This window comes from Nerophis ophidion, linkage group LG04, assembly GCF_033978795.1.
Source record: "Nerophis ophidion isolate RoL-2023_Sa linkage group LG04, RoL_Noph_v1.0, whole genome shotgun sequence".
Taxonomy (NCBI): domain Eukaryota; kingdom Metazoa; phylum Chordata; class Actinopteri; order Syngnathiformes; family Syngnathidae; genus Nerophis; species Nerophis ophidion.
In genome coordinates this window covers 21918776-21943210 of record NC_084614.1, presented here as the reverse complement: position 1 = coordinate 21943210, position 24435 = coordinate 21918776, and the positions used below count along the sequence as shown (strand labels likewise).

Below are 24435 nucleotides of genomic sequence, written 5' to 3'. Positions count from 1 at the left end.
CCCGGGGGCCATTTGCGGCCCGCAGGTAATTTTTTAACGGCCCCACGGCACATTTTAAAAATACGATTGAAAAATTTTTCAAACGTAAAAAGTGATATAAAGGAGCAAACGGGTGAAATGTAACAAGAAAATGTTGCAATGTTTACTCTAATAACACAAAGCTGCCATACAGGCTGTTTCTTTCTTTAAAAAATAATAATGAATCAAAATCAATGTCATTATGAATTATTGACCTATTGAAGGCTCCAATTACGTCACATTAAATATTCCACTTTGAGATATTTTGGGGGGAAAATGTAACATATTTTGTGTTTGCCATATAAAAAACTGAGCTGTTTTTTTTTTATTTTTAAAGAAGGGCCTAAAACAAACAAACAAAGAACATAAACAACAATAAAACTTATAATTGACGGATAAATCCGAAGTTGATCTCGAGATTATTGTTAAAAGTAAACGGTAAAAAAAATGTATAATATATTTTCAAACACTTTAATGAGTTGGACCCTTTTGGATCCCCAATAATTTTTGTGTGATTTGTGTTTAAGGGTCATTGCTAAAAAAATAATAATTAATTAAAATCAATGGTGTTCTGAGTTATTGTCTTTTTTAATGCTCCAATTATTATATAAGTTAAAATATTCGACTTAAAAATTATTGGATGAAAATATTGCATATTTTGTGACTTTTCCATAAAAAATTGGGGGGGTTTTGTGACAAAAAGAGCATACAGCTTAAATCTTTAAAATCATTATATTGACAGATAGACCTGCTGTTGATCTAGAGATTTAAAACGTAAATAATAGTAAAAATATTAATACTGAATAATGACACATTTTTAATATTTTTTTTACCAAAACCCTTTGGGGTCCCCGGGATCAAGCCTGACTGGAGGCCGAAATGTATATTTTATATTCATATATTCTATTGTTTTTTAAAATAAAAAATATCCAAATGGCCCCCACTTGCTTTGATTTTTCATTGTGCGGCCCTCAGTGGAAAAAATTTGGACACCCCTGGTTTATGGTCTTTAATGATTTCCGTGCATCCTGTCAATCAATATAAGGTTCCAGTGTGGCAAAACCCTGGAAAAGGCTTTAGTTGACGGAAAAATTATAATTTGTAAGTGAAAGGAAGAAGAAATTAAAATGAGTAAACCCTCGCTGTAAATTGGTTCTGGGCTTGACAGAGGAAGGCTAAGTATTAATTATGAATCAAATATTTTTGTAGCTGGAGCATTAAGACTTTTAGATATGTTTTTAGTATTATGACAGCAATCAAGATATGAAATAACACATAGAGTCACCTCTACACTCCTTTAATCCAATATAGTAGCGCTGCCCAATGCTGAGCCAATCAGTGGCCACGATTTGATTGATTGAGACTTTTATTAGTAGATTGCACAGTACAGTACATATTCCCTACAATTGACCACTAAATGGTAACTTTTTTAAGTCATGGTCCACGTTAATCAATTCATGGTACTGGTTGGTATCGTCTTGTTTAGAATCAGAATCAGCTTTGTCGGCCAAGTATGTTTAACACACAAGGAATTTGACTTGGTAGATTGTGCTCTCTTTGTTTAATGTAAAAAAATAAAGAAAAACTCAGCAACTACGAGCGCCATCTTGGTATGAGAAGCAAGAGGGAAACATTAAAGCAAACAAAGGACATATAAGAGCTGATTCAAACAGCTTCCACTTCAAGCAGAGCTATTTCTACATAGAGCTACAAAGTACAAACCTCGTTTCCGTATGAGTTTGGAAATTGTGTTAGATGTAAATATAAACGGAATACTATTATTTGCAAATAATGTTCAACTCATATTCAATTGCCTGCCCTATAAAGACAAGATATTAATCTTGAAACTCATTAACTTTATTTTTTTTTTGTAAATAATAATTAACACGTGCCAAAGTAGTTGGGAAAGGACATGTTCACCACTGTGTTACATCACCTTTTCTTTTAACAACACTCAATAAACGTTTGGGAACTGAGAAAACTAATTGTTGAAACTTTGAAAGTGGAATTCTTTCCCATTCTTGTTTTATGTAAAGCTTCAGTCGCCCAACAGTCCGGGGTCTCCGCTGTCGTTTTTTATGCTTCATAATGCGCCACACATTTTCAGTGGGAGACAGGTCTGGACTGCAGGCGGGCCAGGAAAGTACCCGCACTCTTTTTTTATGAAGCCACGCTGTTGTAACACTTGTCTTGCTGAAATAAGCAGGGGCGTCCATGATAACGTTGCTTGGATGACAACATATGTTGCTCCAAAACCTGTATGGACCATTCAGCATTAAAGGTGCCTTCACAGATGTGTAAGTTACACATGCCTTGGGCACTAATACACCCTCATACCATCACAGATGCTGGCTTTTGAACTTTGCGCCTATAACAATCTGAATGGTTATTTTCCTCTTTGTTCTGGAGGACACCACGTCCTCTATTTCCAAATATAATTTAAAATGTGGACTCGTCAGACCACAGAACACTTTTCCACTTTGCATCAGTCCATCTTAGATGTGCTCGGGCCCAGCGAAGCCGGCGGCGTTTCTGGCTGTTGTTGTCAAATGGCTTTTGCTTTGCATAGTAAGAGTTTTAACATCCACTTACAGATGTAGTGACGAACTCTAGTTACTGACAGTGGTTTTATGAAGTGTTCCTGGGCCATTGTGGTGATATCCTTTACACACTGATTTCTGTTTTTGATGCAGTACCGCCTGAGGGATCAAAAGTCCATAATATCATCGCTTACGTGCAGTGATTTTGTCCAGATTCTTTGAACTTTTTGACGATTTTACGGACCGTAGATGGTTAAATCCCCAAATTCCTTGCAATAGCTCGTTGAGAAATGTTGTTCTAAAACTGTTTGACAATCTGCTTACAAATTGGTGACCCTCGCCCCATCCTTGTTTGTGAATGACTTAGCATTTCATGGAAGCTGCTTTTATACCCAATCATGGCACCCACCTGTTCCCAATTAGCCTGCACACCTGTGGGATGTTCCATATAAGTGTTTAATGAGCATTCCTCAACTTTATCAGTATTTATTGTCACCTTTCCCAACTTCTTTGTCACGTATTGCTGGCATCTAAATCTAAAGTTAATGATTATTTGCAAAATAAAAAATGTTTATCAGTTTTAACATGAAATATGTTGTCTTTGTAGCATATTCAACTGAATATGGGTTGAAAATGATTTGCCAATCATTGTATTCCGTTTGTATTTACATCTAACACAATTTCCCAACTCATATGGAAACAGGGTTTGTAAAGCACAACATCCATCCATCCATTTTATACCGCTTTTCCCTTTTGGTGTCGCGGGGGGTGCTGGAGCTTATTTCAGCTGCATTCGGCAGAGGCGGCATACATCCTGGACAAGTCGCCACCTCATCACAGGGCCAACACAAATAGACAGACAACATTCACACTCACATTCACACACTAGGGACCATTTAGTGTTGCCAATCAAACTATCCCCAGCTGCATGTCTTTGGAAGTGGGAGGAAGCCGGAGTACCCGGTGGGAACCCACGCAGTCACGGGGAGAACATGCAAACCCCACACAGAAAAGATCCCGAGCCCGGGATTGAACCCAGGACTACTCAGGACCTTCGTATTGTGAGGCAGACGCACTAACCCCTGTTCCACCGTGCTGCCCACTATGGGCTACACCATGGGTGTCAAACTCTGGCCCGCCGTGTAATTTAATTCTGCCCTTGAGGCAATAATAAATAAACATTAGAGCTGGCCCGCCGGTATTATATAGTGGCGGTGCGGCTGTATAACCGCATTCAACGCTAATTTTCATACTTCCCAACCCTCCCGATTTTTCCAGAAGAATCCCGAATTTCAGTGCCCCAACCCAAAAATCTCCCGGGGCAACCATTCTCCCGGATTTCCACCTGGACAACAATATTGGGGGCGTGCCTTAAAGGTACTGCTTTTAGCATCCTCTACAACCTGTTGTCACGTCCGCTTTTCCTCCTTACAAACTGCGTGCCGGCCCAGTCACGTAATATATGAGGCTTCTACACACACACAAGTGAATGCAAGCCATATTTGGTCAACCGCCATACAGGTCACACTGAGGGTGGCCGTATAAACAACTTTAACACTGTTACACCACACTGTGAACCCACACCAAACAAAAATGACAAACACATTTCGGAAGAACATCTGCACCGTAACACAACATAAACACAACAGAACAAATACCCAGAAACCTTTGCAGCACTAACTCTTCTGTGACGCTGCAATATACACCCCCGCTACCAACAAAACTCGATTTTGCATGTCACTATAAAGTTATATAAGCCTTGGTTGTTCAATATTCAAAGCAAAACTTGTTTGGATCCCTATTAAAAGGTTAAGTTGTTCAACTTTGGCCCGCGGCTTTATTCAGTTTAGAATTTTGGCCCACTCTGTATTTGAGTTTGACACCACTGGGCTAGACTCTCACATTATTATGCTAGATCCACTCGACGTCCTCATCTGCGGTCCCCTCCAAGGTTTCTCATTGTCATCCCATTGGGTTGAGTTTTTTTTCTTGCCCTGATGTGCGATCTGAGCCGAGGATGTCGTTGTGGCTTGTGCAGCCCTTTGAGACACTAAGTAATATAAGTAAACTTTGATTGATTGATTGAATTTTGGAATGTTTTGATTTTCTAAGTTTCTGTGTTGGCCCTGCGATGAGGTGGCAACTTGTCCAGGGTATACACCGCCTTCCGCCCGAATGCAGCTGAGATAGGCCCCCCGTGACCCCGAAAGGGACAAGCGGTAGAAAATGGCTGGCTGGGCCTTGTTGTATCTTCAACGTCAAGTCAGCCTGTTCCCTTGCTTTTGTGTACCTTTTTAACACGTTTAGTCTTTTATCTCTTCCATCTCTGACACCATAACTGTAGCTGGTGTCACCTCCCTGTTCCAACTGCCTGACATCAAAGAGCTGGTTTCAACCGTCCAAACTCCATTATGCAATTTTAAAGGCCTACTGAAACCCACTACTACCCACCACGCAGTCTAATAGTTTATATATCAGTGATAAAATATTAACATTGCAACACATGTCAATACGGCCTTTTTACTTTACTAAATTACAATTTTAAATTTCCCGGGAGTTTCGTCTTCAAAACGTCGTGTAATGATGACGTGTACGCAAGACGTCACGGGTTTTTAGGAAGTATGAGCGCTACGCACACACACAGCTAAAAGTCGTCTGGTTTAACGGTATAATTACACAGTATTTTGGACATCTGTGTCGCTGAATCTTTTGCAATTTGTTCAATTGATATTGGAGAAGTCACAGTAGAAAGATGGAGTTGGGAAGCTTTAGCCTTTAGCCACACAAACACACGGTGATTCCCTGTTTAAAATTTACAGAGGTGAAACTTTACTATGGATCACAGCGGACATGTATCCCGACGTCATGTCAACCAGCAGATTTCGGTGAGAAAATTGCAGTTAAAAAGTCGCCTCTTACCGGATATCAGCTGAGCTTGTGCCGTCCATACAGCTGCCGTCGACTTCCCCCGAGACACTGCGCGTCGACACTACCGACTATCAGGTACTGTTAAACTCACTAAAACACTAGAAACACAATAGAAAGATAAGGGATTTCCCAGAATTATCCCAGTAAATGTCTCTAAAAACATCTGAATCCGTCCCAATGCAATCGCCTTTTTTTTTAACTTTTTTTTTTTTTTCTAGTCCTTTGCTATCAATATCATCATCCACGAATCTTTCATCCTCGCTCAAATTAATGGGGAAATTGTCGTTTTCTCGGTCTAAATAGCTCTTGCTGCTGGAGTCTCTGTCACGCCAAATTTCTTCCCCCCTACAAAAACCTTCCCTCCCATTTACTTCCAGGGTCATGAGTAATACAGACGTTTTGTTAACGCTACATTATAAAAATATAACGCTATATTATAAAAATACAGACGTTTTGTTAACGTTATAAAAAAAAATCTTAATTAAAAAAAACAATTTACAAACACAAGCTATGGGATGACTTAAGAGGAAACGTGAGGAAACGTAACCCCGGAAGTAAATGCATCATCCCATAGCTTGTGTTTGTAAATTGTTTTTTTAATTTTATTTTTATAATATAGCGTTAACAAAACGTCTGTATTTTTATAATATAGTGTAATATTTTTATAATATCAATGTGAATATGTGAGGAGCTGTCACGCCAAATTTCTTCCCTCTACAAACCCCCCCCCCCCCCCCCCCAATTTACTTCCGGGATCATGTATAATACAGACGTTTTTTTAACTCTATATTATAAAAATATAACGCTATACTATAAAAATGCAGACGTTTTGTAAACGTTATAAAAACATTTTTAAGAATTAAAAAAACAATTTAAAAACACAAGCTAAGGGATGACTTAAGAGGAAACGTGAAGAAACGTAACCTCGGAAGTAAATGCGTCATCCCATAGCTTGTGTTTGTAAATTGTTTTTTTAATTTTATTTTTATAATATAGCGTTAACAAAACATCTGTATTTTTATAATATAGTGTAATATTTTTATAATATCAATGTGAATATGTGAGGAGCTGTCACGCCAAATTTCTTCCCTCTACAACCCCCCCCCCCGCATTTACTTCCGGAATCATGTATAATACAGACTTTTTTTAACGCTATGTTATAAAAATATAACGCTATATTATAAAAATACTGACGTTTTGTTAACGTTATAAAAACATTTTTAAAAATTAAAAAAACAATTTAAAAACACAAGCTAAGGGATGACTTAAGAGGAAACGTGAAGAAACGTAACCTCGGAAGTAAATGCGTCATCCCATAGCTTGTGTTTGTAAATTGTTTTTTTAATTTTATTTTTATATTATAGCGTTAAAAAACATCTGTATTTTTATAATATAGTGTAATATTTTTATAATATAGCGTTAATAAAACGTCTGTATTAATCATGACCCTGGAAGGTTTTTGTTGGGGGGAAGAAATTTGGCGTGACAGCGCCCTCAACATGTGACGTCATCGTCTACGACCTCCGGTAGAGGCAGAGCTTTTCTCCAGTTGCGAACCTTATCGTGGATGTTCTCTACTAAATCCTTTCAGCAAAAATATGGCTCTATCGCGAAATGATCAAGTATGACACATAGAATGGACCTGCTATCCCCGTCGTAAATTAGAAAATCTCATTTCAGTAGAACTTTAAAATGCTGTTTACTGACTCCATCCAAGCTACTGTCCTTTAAGTGGAAACGTAAAAGGCGCTCGCGAGTCTCGGACAGGCCTCTGATTGGTCGCCCGTCTGGCAGGGGGCGGGCTTAGCAGCCGGGGTGGGCGGGCGTTTAACAAAACCAGCGTCCTCGCCGACACGAGTACTCATTCACGACGGATTTTGTGTGACTGACACAACCTTTCTGTTTCTGTGACGCGATTTGTTGGCTTTTCTTTTACTATTTCTTAGTAAACCCGCGTAGAAGTTTCACGGTAAAGTTGTTGTTTTTGTCCCCGCACAACCGCACCTGAGTTGTGTACGTACGTGTGTGTGTGTTTGGTGTGTGTGTGTGCCGCGTCCACCATGGACTTGGTGTGGATTGTGGGCTGCCTGGTGAGTTTGTGCACCTGGGTCGCTTCTGCCGAGCGCCACAGCGTCTTCTGGAACAGCACAAACCCAAAGTAAGTGTTTTTTATTTTTTATAAAAAAAATGTTTTTAACTATTTTTCATACCTAACTTTACTTCAAGCACATATGCTCCGTATTTCCCCGCCGCGTCCTGCATATGCAATGAATTTGCAATGCGAGCAATAGGCTGCTGTTGTCATGATAATACAAATCTGTAGGGAGCCTCTCTCAACTCCTTCTAACGCCCCCTCTTCCCTCCTCTGATTATTATTATTTTTTTTTTTGCCGTTTTTCTAAAGCTCCAACCTGTTATTATGATGTTGTTTTCCCGCACAGCGTTGCCCAACCTGTTCAGATTTAATCCCTTTCACAATGTGCGATAAGTTGCCTCACGCTTGCAAAAACAAGCCACACTTTGGAGGGAAGAAAGCTGCTTAAGACTGATGGAGGTGTGTGTGTGTGTGTGTGTGTGTGTGTGTATGTGTGTGTAGAGGGAGTGTTGAAGTACATGGTGGTCATGGTTTACATTGTAACAATTGGATTATTATGTGTCTTTTTGTGTGTCTATGTGGTGGTGGTGTGTATAGTCCTAAGCAGGGGCGTCACTAGCTTTTAAGGACAAGGGGGGCTTAGCCCCCAGAGAGATGGACAAGATGTGAGCGAACGTAGAGCACGAGTACACAACTTCACAAACGGCTAACAAAGACTTTATTATTATTATTTCAGTCGGTTAAAGGCCTACTGAAATGAGATGTTCTTATTTAGACGGGGATAGCAGGTCCATTCTATTTGTCATACTTGATCATTTCGCGATATTTTTGCTGAAAGGATTTAGTAGAGAATATCCACGATAAAGTTCGCAGCTGTCGGTGTTGAGAAAAGCCAAAAGCCCTGCCTCTACCGGTAGTCGCGGACGATGACGTCGCAAGTGTGGGGGGGCTCCTCACATATTCACATTGTTTCTAATGGGAGCCTCCAACAATAAGTGCTATACGGACTGAGAAAACGACAATTTCCCCATTAATTTGAGCGAGGATGAACGATTCGTGTTTGAAGATATTGATAGTGGCGGACTGAAAAAAAAAAACGTGATTGCATCGGGACGGATTCCGATGTTTTTAGACACATTTACTAGGATAATTCTGGGAAATCCCTTATCTTTCTATTGTGTTGCTAGTGTTTTAGTGAGTTTAATAGTACCTGATAGTCGGAAGGGTGTCTCCACGGGTGTCTTGACGCGCAGTGTCTCAGGGAAGTCGACGGCACAAGCTCAGCTTTTCTCCGGTAAGAAGCGACTTTTTAACCACAAATTTCTCACCGAAACCTGCTGGTCGACATTTGGTCTGGATTCATGTTCGCTTGACCGCGCTCTGATCCATAGTAAAGTTTCAGCTCTGGGAATTTTAAACAAGGAATCACCGTGTGTTTGTGTGGCTAAAGGCTAAAGCTTCCCAACTCCATCTTTCTACTGTGACTTCTCCAATATTAATTGAACACATTGCAAAAGATTCAGCAACACAGATGTCCAAAATACTGTGTAATTATGCCGTTAAAGCAGACAACTTTTAGCTGTGTGTGTGCGTAGCGCTCATGCTTCCTAAAAACGTGACGTCTTGCGTACACGTCATCATTACACGACGTTTTAAAATTTAAAATTGTAATTTAGTAAACTAAAAAGGCCGTATTGGGATGTGTTGCAATGTTAATATTTCATCATTGATATATAAACTATCAGACTGCGTGGTGGGTAGTAGTGGGTTTCAGTCGACCTTTAAGGAAATTAAATATATATGGAAGTCTGAATAGAAGTGAGAAACGTTTATGTATACTGTAAGAAAGACTTAGAGTCCGTTTGCTGATCTGTCAAAGAGCAAAGCTGTCAAAGAGCTGAGGGACCATCTTCAAAGTGCAATACTGAAACAAATAATGCAAACAATAAAATGTAACTTCCAGGGCTTGACATTAATGATGTCCCGTCGTCCCGGGGACGGTAAAAAAAAATGCACGGGACGATAGCTATTAACCATTTGTTTTCTTTTTCTCTTTATGTATTTATTCATTTTAAAGTTTATATTAAATGTCTTGGATTTTCCTCCCGCTCCTTACGCTATGAAGTGAGGGGAAACTGAGTGAATAATGACAGGTTATATGATTATTTATTTTAAACTCTTATTCGGGCCACTTTAAAATGAATATTTCGGCATGTATTTGTAAAAAAAAGAAAATAAATATAAGGGGGGGCTTAAGAATATTTTAGGGGGGGGGGCTCCTAAAATAGGCCTAGTGATGCCCCGGGTCCTAAGGCAGGGGCCGGAAACCCAAAATGTTGAAAGAGCCATATTGCAGCGGTTCTCAACATTTTTTTCAGTGATGTACCCCCCTGTAAACATTTTTATCTTAAAATCAAGTACCCCCTAATCAGAGCAAAGCTTTTTTGGTTGGGAAAAAAAAGAGATAAAGAAGTCAAATACAGCACTATGTCATCAGTTTTTGATATATTAAATTGTATAACAGTGCAAAATACTGCTCATTTGTAGTGGTCTTTCCTGAACCATTTGGAAAAAAAGATATAAAAATAACGAAAAACTTGTTGAAAAATAAACAAGTGATTCAAATATAAATAAAGATTTCTACACATAGAAGTAATCATCAACTTAAAGTGCCCTCTTTGGGGATTGTAAAATAGATCCATCTGGATTCATGAACTTAATTCTAAACATTTTTTCCCCCAAAAAATTAATATTTAACTTCGATATTAATGGAACATGTCCACCAAAAATCTAGCTGTCAACACTGAATATTGCATTGTTGCATTTCTTTTCACAGTTTAAGAACTAACATTCATATTTTGTTGAAGTAATATTCAATAAATATATTTATAAAGGATTTTTGAATTGTGGCTATTTTTAGAATATTTTTTTTAAATCTCACGTACCCCTTGGCATACCTTCAAGTACGCGTACCCCCATTTGAGAACCACTGCCATATCGAACCAAAAATACAAAAACAAATCCGTATGTAGCCGCAAAAAATTAAAAGACATATTACATACATATAGTGTTTAATGAGATGTATATTGAATTAAGAGGACTTAAAGGAAACTAAATGAGCTGAAATGTACTTACAAATGAAGCCTAATGATGCAATATATACCAATAGCTAGACTAAATAGCATGTTAGCATCGATTAGCTCGCAGTCAGGCAGTGACCAAATATGTCTGATTAGCACTCCACACAAATCAACAACATCAACAAAACTCACCACGTTAAAAGTTTGGTGGACAAAATGAGACAGAAAAAGAAATGGCATAAAACACGTCTTAGAAAGTCGGAGAAAGTTACACATGTAAACAAACTATGGTGAGTTCAAGGACCGCCGAAATTAGTAGGACAAAACGGCGCTCCAATCAGAAAAGGATGTTTAATGTAAACAGTGTGCTTTATAACAATTAGGGGGGTTTGTGTCATGTTTGTCCTCCTTCAGAAATCATATTAACAAAAAAAAAATGTTCCCCTCGTCTTTTTCCATTTTTCATACATTTTTAGTTGCTATGCTAATCTACATCACAGCAGCCCAGACGAGGCACCAAGCAGTGTGGGCGGGAAGCGTTTCCACAGACGCGGAAGGAGATTTTCACAACAAAGTTGTAAAGTTTAGTGATATATAGAATAGAATAGAAAGTAATTTATTGATCCCTGGGGGGAATTCAGCAAATATCAGATATATCAGATTGTAGGTGGGTTTATTGTGTACCCTTCGCGTTCATATTTCGCGGTTTGTTGCATTTTTGTTGCGTTTCACTTGTTTGTAAAATGTCGATCAAAAAGGGGTGTGACATTCATATTATGTCAATATTGAGTGTTTTATCGTTCATAGAAAAATTTTGAAATTCAATTCCGTTTTTTAAGGCGGTCTGTCATAACGTTTTTAGCATTCAATAAGTAATTATTGTGAGGTATTGTTTTAGTGTTCCTAAAAATAGATATCCCGGCCCTCAGACACATTTTTTTCTCTAAATGTGGCCCCCGAGTCAAAATAATTGCCCAGGCCTGTTCTTATCTGTACTGTAAAGTTCAAATTTGAATGACAGATAGGGAGTCTATAAGTCGAAAGTCTTCTGCGGTACTCATGCAACGTTTTTAGCAGGGTTGTCATTGTTTTTACTCTGACCCTCGATCAGGGTTGTCAAACTCATTTTAGATCGGCGGCCACATGGAGAAAAACTCTACTCCCAGTGGGCCGGACTGGTGAAATCACGGTACGATCACTTAAAAACAAAGATAACTTCAGATTGTTTACAAATAGAACAAGCACATTCTGAAAAATGTACAAATCATAAGGTCGTTGGGTTTTTTTTTTACACTTACATGTTGCGGTTAATAGTATTCTACCTTTATTTGTTATTTATACTTTCTGAATAACTTATATGATAATGTTCATCAGTCAACTCATTTTCAATATATCAAGATAAAAAAAAAAATCTAAATCTATTTTCCTTGACTGGTGCACTAACACGTGTTTTTTTTTTTTTTTTACATATGTAGCATAATCTACAAAGATACAAATAATTGCTATTGCGTCATCTAGTGGACATATTTAAACATTTCGGCTAATTTTAATAGTTAGCAAACTCATCACGCGGGTGGGATTGTACTTTTGACACCCCTGTCTGAGATGTTGACTTTTAATTCAGCTTTCGTACACAAAATGCTTACATTTACCTGACGATAGACTCTGTTAAACATGTTAAAAAGGCATTATTTGGTGCACAAACTAATCTTGCATGAAGGGAGGGATGGACATTAAAGAATCTTTCATTGCATGTTGTATGTGTATTGGCCCAAAAAAGTACATGATCACTGCATTGAAATAAAATGATATGTTGTGCACACCAAATACGGCTATTTTAGCATATTTAGTGTATCCAAACATCTGTTAACATTAAATAAAATGCAGAATAATGCTTTTGTCATAATTTGAGGTAACAAACACATACAATACAGGCCCAAAGTTTGGACACTCATTTATATGCGTTTTCTTTATTTTCATGACTATTTATATTTTAGATTGTCACTGAAGGCATCACAGTGGGGTTATGTACTTACCAAAAAGAAAAAGGTGAAATAACTGAAAGCGTGTTATATTCTGATTTCTTCAAAATAGCCACTCTTCGCTTTAACTACTGTTTTGCACACTCTTGGCATTCTCTCGATGAGCTTCAAGGAACAAGTCGCCTGAAATAGTTTTCACTTCACAAGTGTCATAGTTTTGAGGCCTTCAGTGACTACAGTGGTAGTCATGAAAAGGAAGAAAACGTATTGAAATGAGGAGGTGTGTCTAAACTTCTGTACTGTACTGTGTTTGTGTTACCTCATAAATCATGGAAAATGTTATTCTGCACTTTCTTTAATGTTAACAGATGTTATGATACACTAAATATGTTAGAATAGCATTATGTGCTGTGCACACCGCACAATTTGTTTGAATGCGGTGATCATGTACATTTTTCTTGGACAATTGTGTACATTGCATATTGTAAGTGCATGTGTGTCTTTTACGTGATACATCGTGATAAATATGCATTATTTAGCTTGTGTATGGTGTATGCATTGCATATTGTATGTGCATATATGTCTTGATTCAAAAAATCATGAAGCTTGTGCATTATTCAGCATTGTAGTTAATGGTAATAGATGTTTGGATGCATTAAACATGTTAAAATGCCATTCCGTTGTGTGCGTGTTATGACAGTTACGGTGTTTACATTCATTAGATGGAATACTGCACAGCAGAATTCCAGGTCACAGTTAAGATGTTTGAAGCCTGTACGTGCGTATGTGTCGTCTATTGTACGTTTTATATGTTAGGGTGCATTCAACGTTTAAAAATGTTGTCTTTTTAGTGCAGTAATCATACATAAGAGAATTTTAGTTTTTCCATCAGCCTATTTTACGCTGTGTTGCTTCTGTGTTTACACGTGGTAGTTAAAATGAAATGATTATAGGTGCATTTACATGTAATTTACGACATAATTCCAGCAAAATCAGATTTTTATGTGCGCCACGCATATATTAGATTGCAACCTGTGCTTTTTAAAGACTTCAAAGCCTCTTTAGGGTGGTTCTGTGTGTTCATTGGGTATAATGTTCAGTTCTTGGCCACATGCACTAAACATCTCCCAATGAGATTGGTGCTTATTTGCAACATGTGCCCCCTACCCCCAACACATATAATGATGTGCATATGTGTCATTATGTTGCTGCTGTGTTTACATTACTGTGACGGACCCCTTAAGGTTAATTGCTTCATATTTTCAGTGTTACCTATGTGACTCACCATGGAGAATTATGAAATATCTTTTGCAATATCCTCTTCACCTGCAACCCCCGATACCCTTTAAATCAAGAGCTATCACAAGTAGTGGGGGTGTTCATATTTCAGGTGACAAGACGAGCAATAATGGCGCTTGACAGAGACCGAGTAGGTAACTTGAGGCCTGCCCAGTGGGTCGGTCACGCCGTGTGAGGCGAGTAAAGAGAGATGGATGCTGAGGGGAGGAGAACTCGGAGTCCAAATTATCCAAGTTAGGGGGCCACTCTAAATAAGTGGGGGTCAATTAGACTAGTTGTGGATGGGCGGTGTTTTTAAATTGACACAATGCAAACAATCACTGCTCGACAGCTAGTTTATCACACACGTGTTAGTTTAACCCTGAAACCATACTGGGGACATGTTTTACTCTGCAGTTAACATGAGCAACTTTATCTTTATGCCACTTCAGCGGCTCCATTACTACATACAGCTACAAAGTAAAACAACGAAAACCCCACAAAAATTAACAATAATAATATTTATTGCACATAAACAATTATACTGTGCATATACACATCAGAACGGAACAAACAAAAACCTATTTCAACAGCCACAGCCGTGGTTTCTTTGATGTTCTGCTGTGTTCATGTTTAATGGAGTAACACAAGACGAATGACGGCCAAAAATAGTTTAAAATTTTACTGAAAGGGCAAAAAAGTCAGCTTTTGTCGCCTGAGAGTTAAGCTACAAAAATAAACGTATCTTAAAACTAGGGCTGGGCGATATTGCCTTTTTTTAATATCGCAATATTTTTAGGCCATATCGCGATATACGATGTATATTACGATATTTTGCCATGGCCTTGAATAAACACTTGATGCATATAATCACAGCAGTATGATGATTCTATGTGTCTACATTAAAACATTCTTCTTCATACTGCATTAAAATATGCTACTTTTAAACTTTCATGCAGAGAGAGAAATCACAACTAAGTCAATTGACCTCAAGTGTATTTATTAAAGTTATTAAGCAATGGCACAAACATTCAAGTCATTTCCAAAACATAAATTGCAAGATTGTCAGAGACATTTTAAGTGCCAAATAAAAATTTGCTGCATAATAGGAAATCAAATAGTATTCGTCCTTCACTTTGAAATTGTCTTCATTCTCTAGCGGGTGACTTTACAAACGATGGTACATATTAGCAGTAAAACTACTTTTTATAGCAACGCTTCCCCCCCCCCCCCCCCCCCCCCCCGCACATTTGACAAATTACGGTTGTCTGTTCGACATATTCCAGCTTGAAGCCGAACCACCGCCAGACGATGGAAACCCTGCTGTTTTGATTGGGAATTAAGTCTTCCTTCATTTGTTACCAGATCCGCATTATCTTTCTCTCGTACGGCTACGTTAGCAGCTAACGTTAGCCACGCCGCTACTTCTCTGCGAGGGCGTGTATTTGACGTGTGACGTGACAGTTTTTGAGGTATGTAAGAATGCGCGCCTGCTTGTCTGCGAGAAGAAGACACGGAAAAGAGCGAGAATAGCCTGAAGTGAACGCCCGCAGCTATAAGTCCTGCGTGAAAACGTATACTCGAATATTACGATATAGTCATTTTCTATATCGCACAGAGACAAACCCGCGATATATCATATATATCGATATATCGCCCAGCCCTACTTAAAACAACAAGTACAGTGTTTTACTGAGTATAAGTCGCACCGGAGTATAAGTCGCACCTGCCGAAAATGCATAATAAAGAAGGAAAAAACATATAAGTCGCACTGGACTATAGGTCGCATTTTTTGGGGAAATTTATTTGATAAAACCCAACACTAAGAGTAGACATTTGAAAGGCAAATTAAAATATTAAAGAATAGTGAACAACAGGCTGAATAAGTGTACGTTATATGACACATAAATAACCAACTGAGAAGGTGCCTGTTATGTCAATGTCATATATCATTGTAAGAGTCATTCAAATAACTATAACATAGAGAACATGCTATACGTTTACCATACAATCTGTCACTCCTAACCGCTAAATCCCATGAAATCTTATACGTCTAGTCTCTTACGTGAATGAGCTATATAATATTATTTGATATTTTACGGTAATGTGTTACTAAGTCGCACCCCGGGCCAAACTATGAGAAAAACTGCGACTTATAGTCCAAAAAATACTGTATATGAAAATAAATTGTTACTGCAGTTTTTTGCCATTAAGGTCAAATGCGTGAGAACTTCTTGGGGTTAATACAATATTCTCCCACCTGCACTTCCCAGAAAAGCATTCAGTGAAAATCCAAATCCCAGATGGAATTTTGAGACCGTAATCTGTCGCTTTGCTATTTTTATTTTCCTAGATGACTCTACCCCACCCCCCCATCATCCACTACTCTTGGAGCACTTTTTAATCCCGCGTATTCGCTGAAAAGCAAGCATGACTTTTAATTTGCCGCTTTCATTAAATCCAGCAATCGCTTTCTCCTTTGACCTGTTACTTGATACAGTGTGTTGACGTTTCTCTCCACCGACCCCCACCTCCTCCCAAGTGGATGGTTTCATCCCCGAACATGAGAGCTGTCATCCATCTAACTGATGTCAGATTGATCTCTTTGGGCCTCATTTCTCTTTAGCTGCACACCCACACACACACACACACACAAAACAACGCACGCATTTCGTGGAGAGGCGCAGCTGGCTTCCTCGCCACAAATTGCGCGCTTGGACCCCGCCGCTGACTTCCAAGGTCGAGCCTTGCTTAATGACTACGTTGTTTTGGCCAAATCCTGTGTTTCCGCACTTCCTTTGTGCTTGACCAGTAACTTTTTAGTCAGCGGCACTTGCCGGTTCCCAGAAAGAGGCTCACCAACGTGTGAAGGAGTGCCTCAGCTGATTGCAATGACTCACCGGCCCTCATACACATTAACACACTGGCCTCTTTCGAGCCCCCTGGACTGTGCAGTGTGAAGCAAATAATCTGCTCATTCACAGCTTGTTTCTTCCACTTTTTTTTTTCCTGCTGACCAAGCACCAGTATACCTCCTCCTCATCTTCATCCTCTTTGTACCGCTCTGTCCTTCACCCCGGAACACTCCTAAACTCCCTTCTTGCTATCTTCTTGGCCGGCTTCCCTTTGCAACGTGCTGTGTTATTGGGTTAGTTTACTAGGAGGTTAACGGTACGTGTATTCGTATTGAACCGTTTCGGTACGGGGGTTTCGGTTCAGTTCGGAGGTGTACCGAAAGAGTTTCCACACGGACATTTTAAGTAGCGTACCGCACGTTGTGTAAACAATGCACACCCGAGGCACAACACAAGGCGTGATAGCAGCAACAGGGCTACCATAGACTGACCATACCTCCTCTTTACACCGGATATGTCCTCTTTTGCGGGGCTGTCCGGGTGGAGTTTCTTAAATGGTTGAAATATTCGGCATTTTAAGTTAGGGTTGCGTGTATTTTCAATGTACGTTCGGGGTTAAGAAGAGGTTAAAAACAAAGCAAATTGTGCACACAGCAGCATTCGTGAGGGAGGGACAGAGACCCATAGATTTATCAGATTTTATTTTTTATTATCTATAGCAGGGTTGTCAAAAGTGTGCCCCGGAGGCCATTTGCGGCCCACAGCTAATATTTTAAAGGCCCACGGCACATTCTAAAAATACTATTAAAATACACAAAAACATAAAAAAGCTTAAAAGTTAAATGTAATTTGGAAAAGGTTGCAATGTTGACTAATAAAACAAAGCTGTTTTTTTTCTTTCAAACTGTCATTGCTCAAAACATAATATTGAATCAAAATCAATGTTATTATGAATTATTGACCTATCCAACTTCCCATTACTTCACATCAAATATTGCACTGAAAATATTTTTGGTGGAAGATTTTGCAAACTAAAAAATATATATTTTGTTGTTTTCTTACTATACCGAAAATGAACTGAACCGTGACCGCTAAACCGAGGTATGTACCGAAGCGAAATTTTTGTGTACTGTTACACCCCTACTAATGACCATAAATTGATTTACCTGGACCCCGACTTAAACAAGTTCAAAAACGTATTCAGGTGTTACCATTTAGTGGTCTATTTTACGAAATATGTACTATACTGCGCAATCTACTAATAAAAGTTTCAGTCACTCAATCAAAAAACTAATCTGTATGAATCCAGCCATATGTGAAACGGTATAAACATTTCCTCTCACGGTTATTGTGACCAAAATGATCGCGTTATTGTTCAATGTGCTCAAAAAGTACTTATACACACTGAAATCTTTTAACAAGGTTTTGGTTTTACATTCAGCAATTAATGGTGCACTCCATTTGTACTGGGAATTTGACATTTTTAAGTTCCTAGCCGGAAAGTTCAACTGGAACGCCCCCAGAGGTCGAACTTCCCACTCGGAAAGTCGGTGCATTAGCTTCAAAGATTGATTGATTGATTGATTGATTGACACTTTTATTAGTAGATTGCACAGTTCAGTACATATTCCGTACAATTGACCACTAAATGGTAACACCCGAATAAGTTTTTCAACTTGTTTAAGTCGGGGTCCACGTAAATCAATTCATGGTAGATTACTGCGCTTGTTGTAAACAATGATATGCACTGCTATATTGTCCGCTATTAGCACTTCTAAATCTAAATACGATGTATTGTTGGACATTTATATATTGTTATGTTACTGTAATGTAAACAATTCATGTGGTATATAAGTTCTGCATTGCTAGTAATAGCGTCTGTGTTTTCCTCTTCATCCACAGCCATTTTTTCCCATATGTTGTTTATATTTAGACAAGGTAAGCCAGGAATAGCTTTCATGGGTGTGGCCGTCTTGATTTCTGACCTCATAATACTTACAACTCGGCTGTGACCTTGTTCCCAGCTCCGACTTCCGAGGTAAATGGAAAGCAGCATTGGCTTGGTAGCGATTTTTGCACTAGATGCTTCTTTAGGAAATGAGCAATACCACCGTTAGGTTTTTCAAAGTGAGGTAATCAAGCACGGTTTTACGATCACCGAAATTTTAGCCACTATAGCTCACTTAGCAAAAAACGCCACCTGGCGTCCAAGTGGCTTTATCCACGTGAATTTCAAGATTCTAGAATGTATTTACCCTCTTATCTTTTTAACTAGTTATCTACTTAGCCAGCTACCCAGTCATATAACAAGCAAAATCGCTATCTTACTAGTTTATGATAGCTATGTATTAAAGGGGCTGTTTACAACCTTTACGCAGATCCCTGGGGGATTCTAACTTGTGTTGGGGTTGCAGCTTGCTGCGGGATCGTTCCTCCAGATGTAACACGGACACTCTGGACGTCAGCGTGAGGTAGGAGATGATTATTTAATCAAACAAGAGCCAAAGAGACGGAAACAAACAAAAGAAAATTGTGCCAATCGCACGGGAAGCTAGGGCAACAACTTAACACAGGAGCAGGACACAGGAACATCGGAACGTAACAGCTGCATATAGCAAATAACGAAGCCACGACGAGTGACCGGAAAAGGCAGGCTTAAATAGAGTCTCTGATGAGCAACAGGTGAGCGTAAAAGGCAAGTGAAAATCATAAGTTACCATGGTGACTAAACAAACTCGCCAGTGCACAAGCAAGAACAAAAGAAGTCCAAAACTAACAGAAAACACTAAAACATGATCCGCACCACGGATCATGACAACCCTCCTCCAGGTTTTAACACAAAATTATGTAAACTACACCCATGCGTAACACACCCCTATGCTCATTAGCTTTGTGTCAGTTAATGATAGCGATTTAGAATTTGAAATGTTAATGGTAACAGTCTGCAAAATTTGAACCACTAATAACTCACTAGCAAAAACACAACCTGGCGTCCAAGTGGCTTTATCTACGTGGATTTCAAGATTTTAGAATGTATTTACCTTCTATCTTTTTAACTAGTTATCTACTTAGCCAGCCACCCAGTCATATAACAAGCAAAATCGCTATCTTAGTAGTTTACCATAGCTATGTATTATAGGGGCTGTATACAACCTTTACACAGATCCCGAGATGCTAACTTGTGTTATACCCTGCCCTCTTCCGAGTTTTAACACAAAATTACATAAACTACACCCATGCACAACACACCCCCATGCTCATTAGCGCTGTGTGTGTGGTCAGTTAATGATAGCGATTTAGCAAAGTTTAGCTACTGACGTTAGCTATCTTCGAATGTATATTCTATCATAACAACAACATGAGTGCTTCTCTCGCACTGTGTTTTTGCATTTGCAAGCATTCCGAGCCGCATGTATGATGCAGTGAATGATGAGCTTAAAATCCAGGCTAATTATCTGCACAGAAGAGAGTTTTGTTTTCAATTGAACTGGTAATTGAGAAAAATATCAAAACACTTTTTGTTTTGATAGACCACTAACGGTAACATAAGCTATTGGTGTTCTTGTCATATGTTTTGGTTAGGAAAATATATCTGGGCTAGATGCAAACACCCCTTTTTTCAATATTCTGTATTTCACTCACTAACTTAGAAACTTCGCCCTCTAGCTGTACAGATACTGTAAATTTCTGTGTGGATTTCAAAAAATTTTACGAGTCTGGTCCCTAGCTAGCTAGCCACTCAGCCATCCAACAGGCAGTGGTGCTTTTATACTAGCTTTGTATTGCTATAATTCTGAAGATTATATTATTAGTTTGGCGGTTCTTGAAAATGAGCTATCTTAGTTTTAATTTAATGGCACAGTTCATACACAAGGTGATTTACATGAATAAAAAAACGCAACATTTTAGAAACAATATAGACCTATTTACCTTTAACTACTGAGCTACCGCACTAACAAGCTAACGAGCGACCTAGCTATAATAATAACAGATTAATCATTGCATTTTTCTCTTAACCTAATTATCCTTACCATTGTGACAAGCTTTTAGCTATCTTACTAGCTTTCTATCAGTTGATTTTGAAGATTTTAGAATGTTTTAGCTTACTCTCGATCCAAGCTAACTATATTACTGAGATATTTTTGTATCCTTGGAGGTTTGCTGTCTGCTGAGTGCTATCCTATAGTATTTTAGCCGTGTTGACCCAAACAAGGGAGTTATTTCAGGTATGTTCCGACCCTCTGAGGGATTATTTTGGCATTTAGCCACCCAATATGGACGCTTTTTGTGATTCCTCCCATACAAATTAGGGAGCGGTCTTCACGGTGCGCCCCAGAAAGAGAATGCTAACTCCTGTGACTGATTGGAGGTCAAGGGTTAGCATGTGATGAAGTGGCTCAGCCTCTATCAGTCTGTCAGTCATTCGGGCTCGGCGGTGGTCCCTGGGAAAGTCTCCTGGTCCCCGCCGTCCCCCACAGCCCCGCCATCTCCGCCACCCTTTTTGCCAGCTTTTATCTGCACCTTACAAGCTGTCCCTTTTCAGTCTATTATTTCCTTGGACCCGAGGCCGCCTCTGTGAGAGCGGGGAACGAAGGGAAGCGGTCTAAGAGGTGTGGAATTTTCTTAGCAGTTCTTGGCACCCGTGGTGATCCGTCACAAGGCACTTTCCCCCTCGGGCTTTTCAACTTCCATCCTCTGAAAAGCCACTCTAGTCCTTCTCTGCAAATTGTCCCGTCCACATATGAGGTAGAGATGGTCTGGGAATACAAAAGACTTACTTGCCCTCGATGCATGTGTGCCGACTTCCTGTAAAGATAAAAGATAAGATGGAATCAGTGATTTGATTTGTGATTAGGTGGACACTATGGATTTCCAAGTAACCTTAAGCTATGTGCGTCAAAAAAATGTCTTTTGACGTCACTTCCCTGGCTGCACCCCCACCTCCCCCTTCCTTCGCCATTCTCTCTTCAAATTCCGAAGACTATTTCATCTTTTGCTTTGCATTGTCTGTCCCACTCCCCTCCTGCCACGCTTAATCTGCCTCTGCAATCTGTCTGATGAATTCAATCTGTGCTGGAGATTGTCGAAACGGATGTAATCGTCTCTTATGGGCTCAGTGGCCATTGATGTACTGTATGTTGTTGTTTTCCTATCAGTAAACATTTGTAGGAATGACATTGGCGGCCATGTTGATGCTTTTTAATCATTCCAATGCATCAGGTATTGTATTGCTAGGTAGCGAATCAGGCCAAAGGTTGTTCCTTGCAGCCGTAGCACAGGTCTGTTGTGTGTTTCCCGGCGAGGCGCTTCCTGTCCACGTCTTTTCCCGGGAAAACTGCGTATCCTGTCTGTGGCGTAAACAATAGCGTTCTCACACATTTGGCAAGTCCATAAAAGTCGAGCAACAATTTCCCAAGTAGTTTAAACCCTGCATTCAGGGAGTAATAAGTAGATTAGCAGTGATTCATAGACTTTAATTGTTTTTTTTTAAAGTCTGATCTGGAATCCGCCTTTCTTGCCGTCAAATCCGTCTTGTCTCTATTTGGTTGTCTACTCGCCCATCCTCTTGTCTCCTTCTTATCTAGACACCAGACTTCCCTTCTAAGCTTTGGCAGCGGGTCGGTCCCACAGAGAAAGACCACGAGAAGGGTCTCCAGTTTGTAAACAGCCATATGATTGTGGTACTAATCTAGAATTATACAGACGGGCTCAGATATTATCTTGTGTTTGTTGCGTAAATAGGAAGACAGGCATTGTTTTGGCTATTGAGTAAACGTGACATCCATAGAGCTGCCAGAGGCAAAGTGTATCGTTGCCATCTGGAAGTAATAGCAACTCAGGCTCAGTGGAGCTTAGACCTCCACCAAGGACCTAATATGCTTGATTTCTGCATTGTTCAGTGATGAAATGGCAATAACGGCAACAAAATGTAATGGTTTCATCCTTGGATCGTGACAACCCCTCACATAGTCTGCATTGATGACTTGTCTACATGGAAGAAGCTCCCCCCACAACCCTCTGTTGCCTTTCTGATGGACTGGACTCTCACATTATCTATATAGTAACAATCAGGGCTGTGAGTCTGGCACAGCCCGATTCGATTTTTGGGGGTAACGATTTGATTCAGAATCAATTCTCAATTCAAAATCACTTATTTTTCAATAACATTGGCTACCAGTTCGATGATAAACAACCTTCCTCCATAATTTGAACAAACAGCTCTAATACATTTCTATATTATTTAAAAGAAAACAGATTTTGTGTGATCAAATCCTACCCAAACGTGCTAAAGTTGCTGGATATCACTGATTTGAGGGAGTTTCTTTAAAAGAAAATTTTAGATATATTTTTTTGATTAAAAAAAAAATCAATTAAGTTTTATTATAAATAAGAATCACCATTAATTTGAATTTATTTTATTTCTTTTTTGACAACCCCTAGTAACAATTCAATCGTCGTACCCACTCAGCTTTCATTTTGGTCAACCTGGAGGGGGGTCTCCACATCTGCAATCCCTTCCTAAGGCTTCTTCTTATGCCCAGTTACGACTTTTGAAGTTTCTCTTTGCCCAAATGTGGGTTCAGATCAGGGGATGTTGTGGTCTGTGAAGCCCTTTGAGGCACTTGTGATTAAGGGCAATATAAATAAATTGTGATTGATTGACTGATAGTCGTTTTTAGGTACATCCAAATGAAAAATCATCCCCATTGTAAATGCTTTTGAAGACATGCTAGCATACATGTAACACAAGTTGTATAATCATGAGACAAATGGTCAGTGACTTGAGGCTAATTAAGTGTTAAGTCCCCCCCACCCCACACCCCCCCTGCAAAGACCAATCTTTCTCAGATGTTACCTTTGGGTAGAATTTGGCAAATATATGGTAGCACAGGAAAGAAGGTAGAGTCGTCCTAATTGATTTGCATAACTGTAGCAATGGCAAGTGTTGCAGCAACAAAATAAACTTCATTTAGTTTCCTGTACTACCGGAACAACAGCCCGTTGCTACAACATGTTTTTGTGTGATTCTGCTACCCAACTGTTACAGTACATCAAAGTAGAACCTTTTTAATACTGTTACATGCACATCATAGTGCCGCAGGCTGAATCTGTGTTTGTGCAGACAGTAGGCAGGTTTTATCTCGAGCAAATCGACCCAGCCTAATCGATATATTTGCTTCCTGAGCAATGCTGACTTTTCCGCCACAAATGTTTCCGGGGACTGTGACACAGTTTGAAAGTGCACGGGTATTAACCCAAGCATCCTTTAGATCCTGTAGATTCAGCCAATTATTTCTTTGCCGTCCCTAAAGCTTTGTCTGTGGAGTGAGCTGGCATATTTGGACTCCGACTCGCGGACGGGATGACTGATGATCCTATCAGGCAAAGGTGGAACGACAGGCAGAGCGAAACCAGATTGAAATCGATCGCAGGAAGTCGCAGAAGGAGTACAATATTATGTTAAAAGAGGAAGTCAAAAGAGCGTATTTGTTCCCATGGCGACCAGGCCCACGTCACATTGTTGGCTTGCCTTTGCAAACAGTGGGCAGAAAAAAGTTGCATTTTTGGAATACCAGCCGGGTCAGGTTGTGATTGGCTCAGCGGGTCTGGCGTGGGGGGTGAGTTGAGACAAGTTGGGGGGGGGGGTCTGGTGTGCTT

General features: G+C 39.4%; 1 protein-coding gene across 1 annotated transcript in view; it reads left to right on the top strand.

Annotated features, from left to right (window-relative positions):
• The first annotated feature begins 7314 nt into the window (after nucleotides 1-7314).
• Nucleotides 7315-24435, top strand: part of LOC133551104 (ephrin-A1-like) — a 41822-nt gene continuing 24701 nt past the window's right edge. The window contains exon 1 of the mRNA XM_061897436.1: nucleotides 7315-7644. Coding sequence (XP_061753420.1) covers nucleotides 7547-7644 — 98 coding nt within the window. The 5' untranslated portion in view covers nucleotides 7315-7546. The remainder of the gene's footprint in view (nucleotides 7645-24435) is intronic.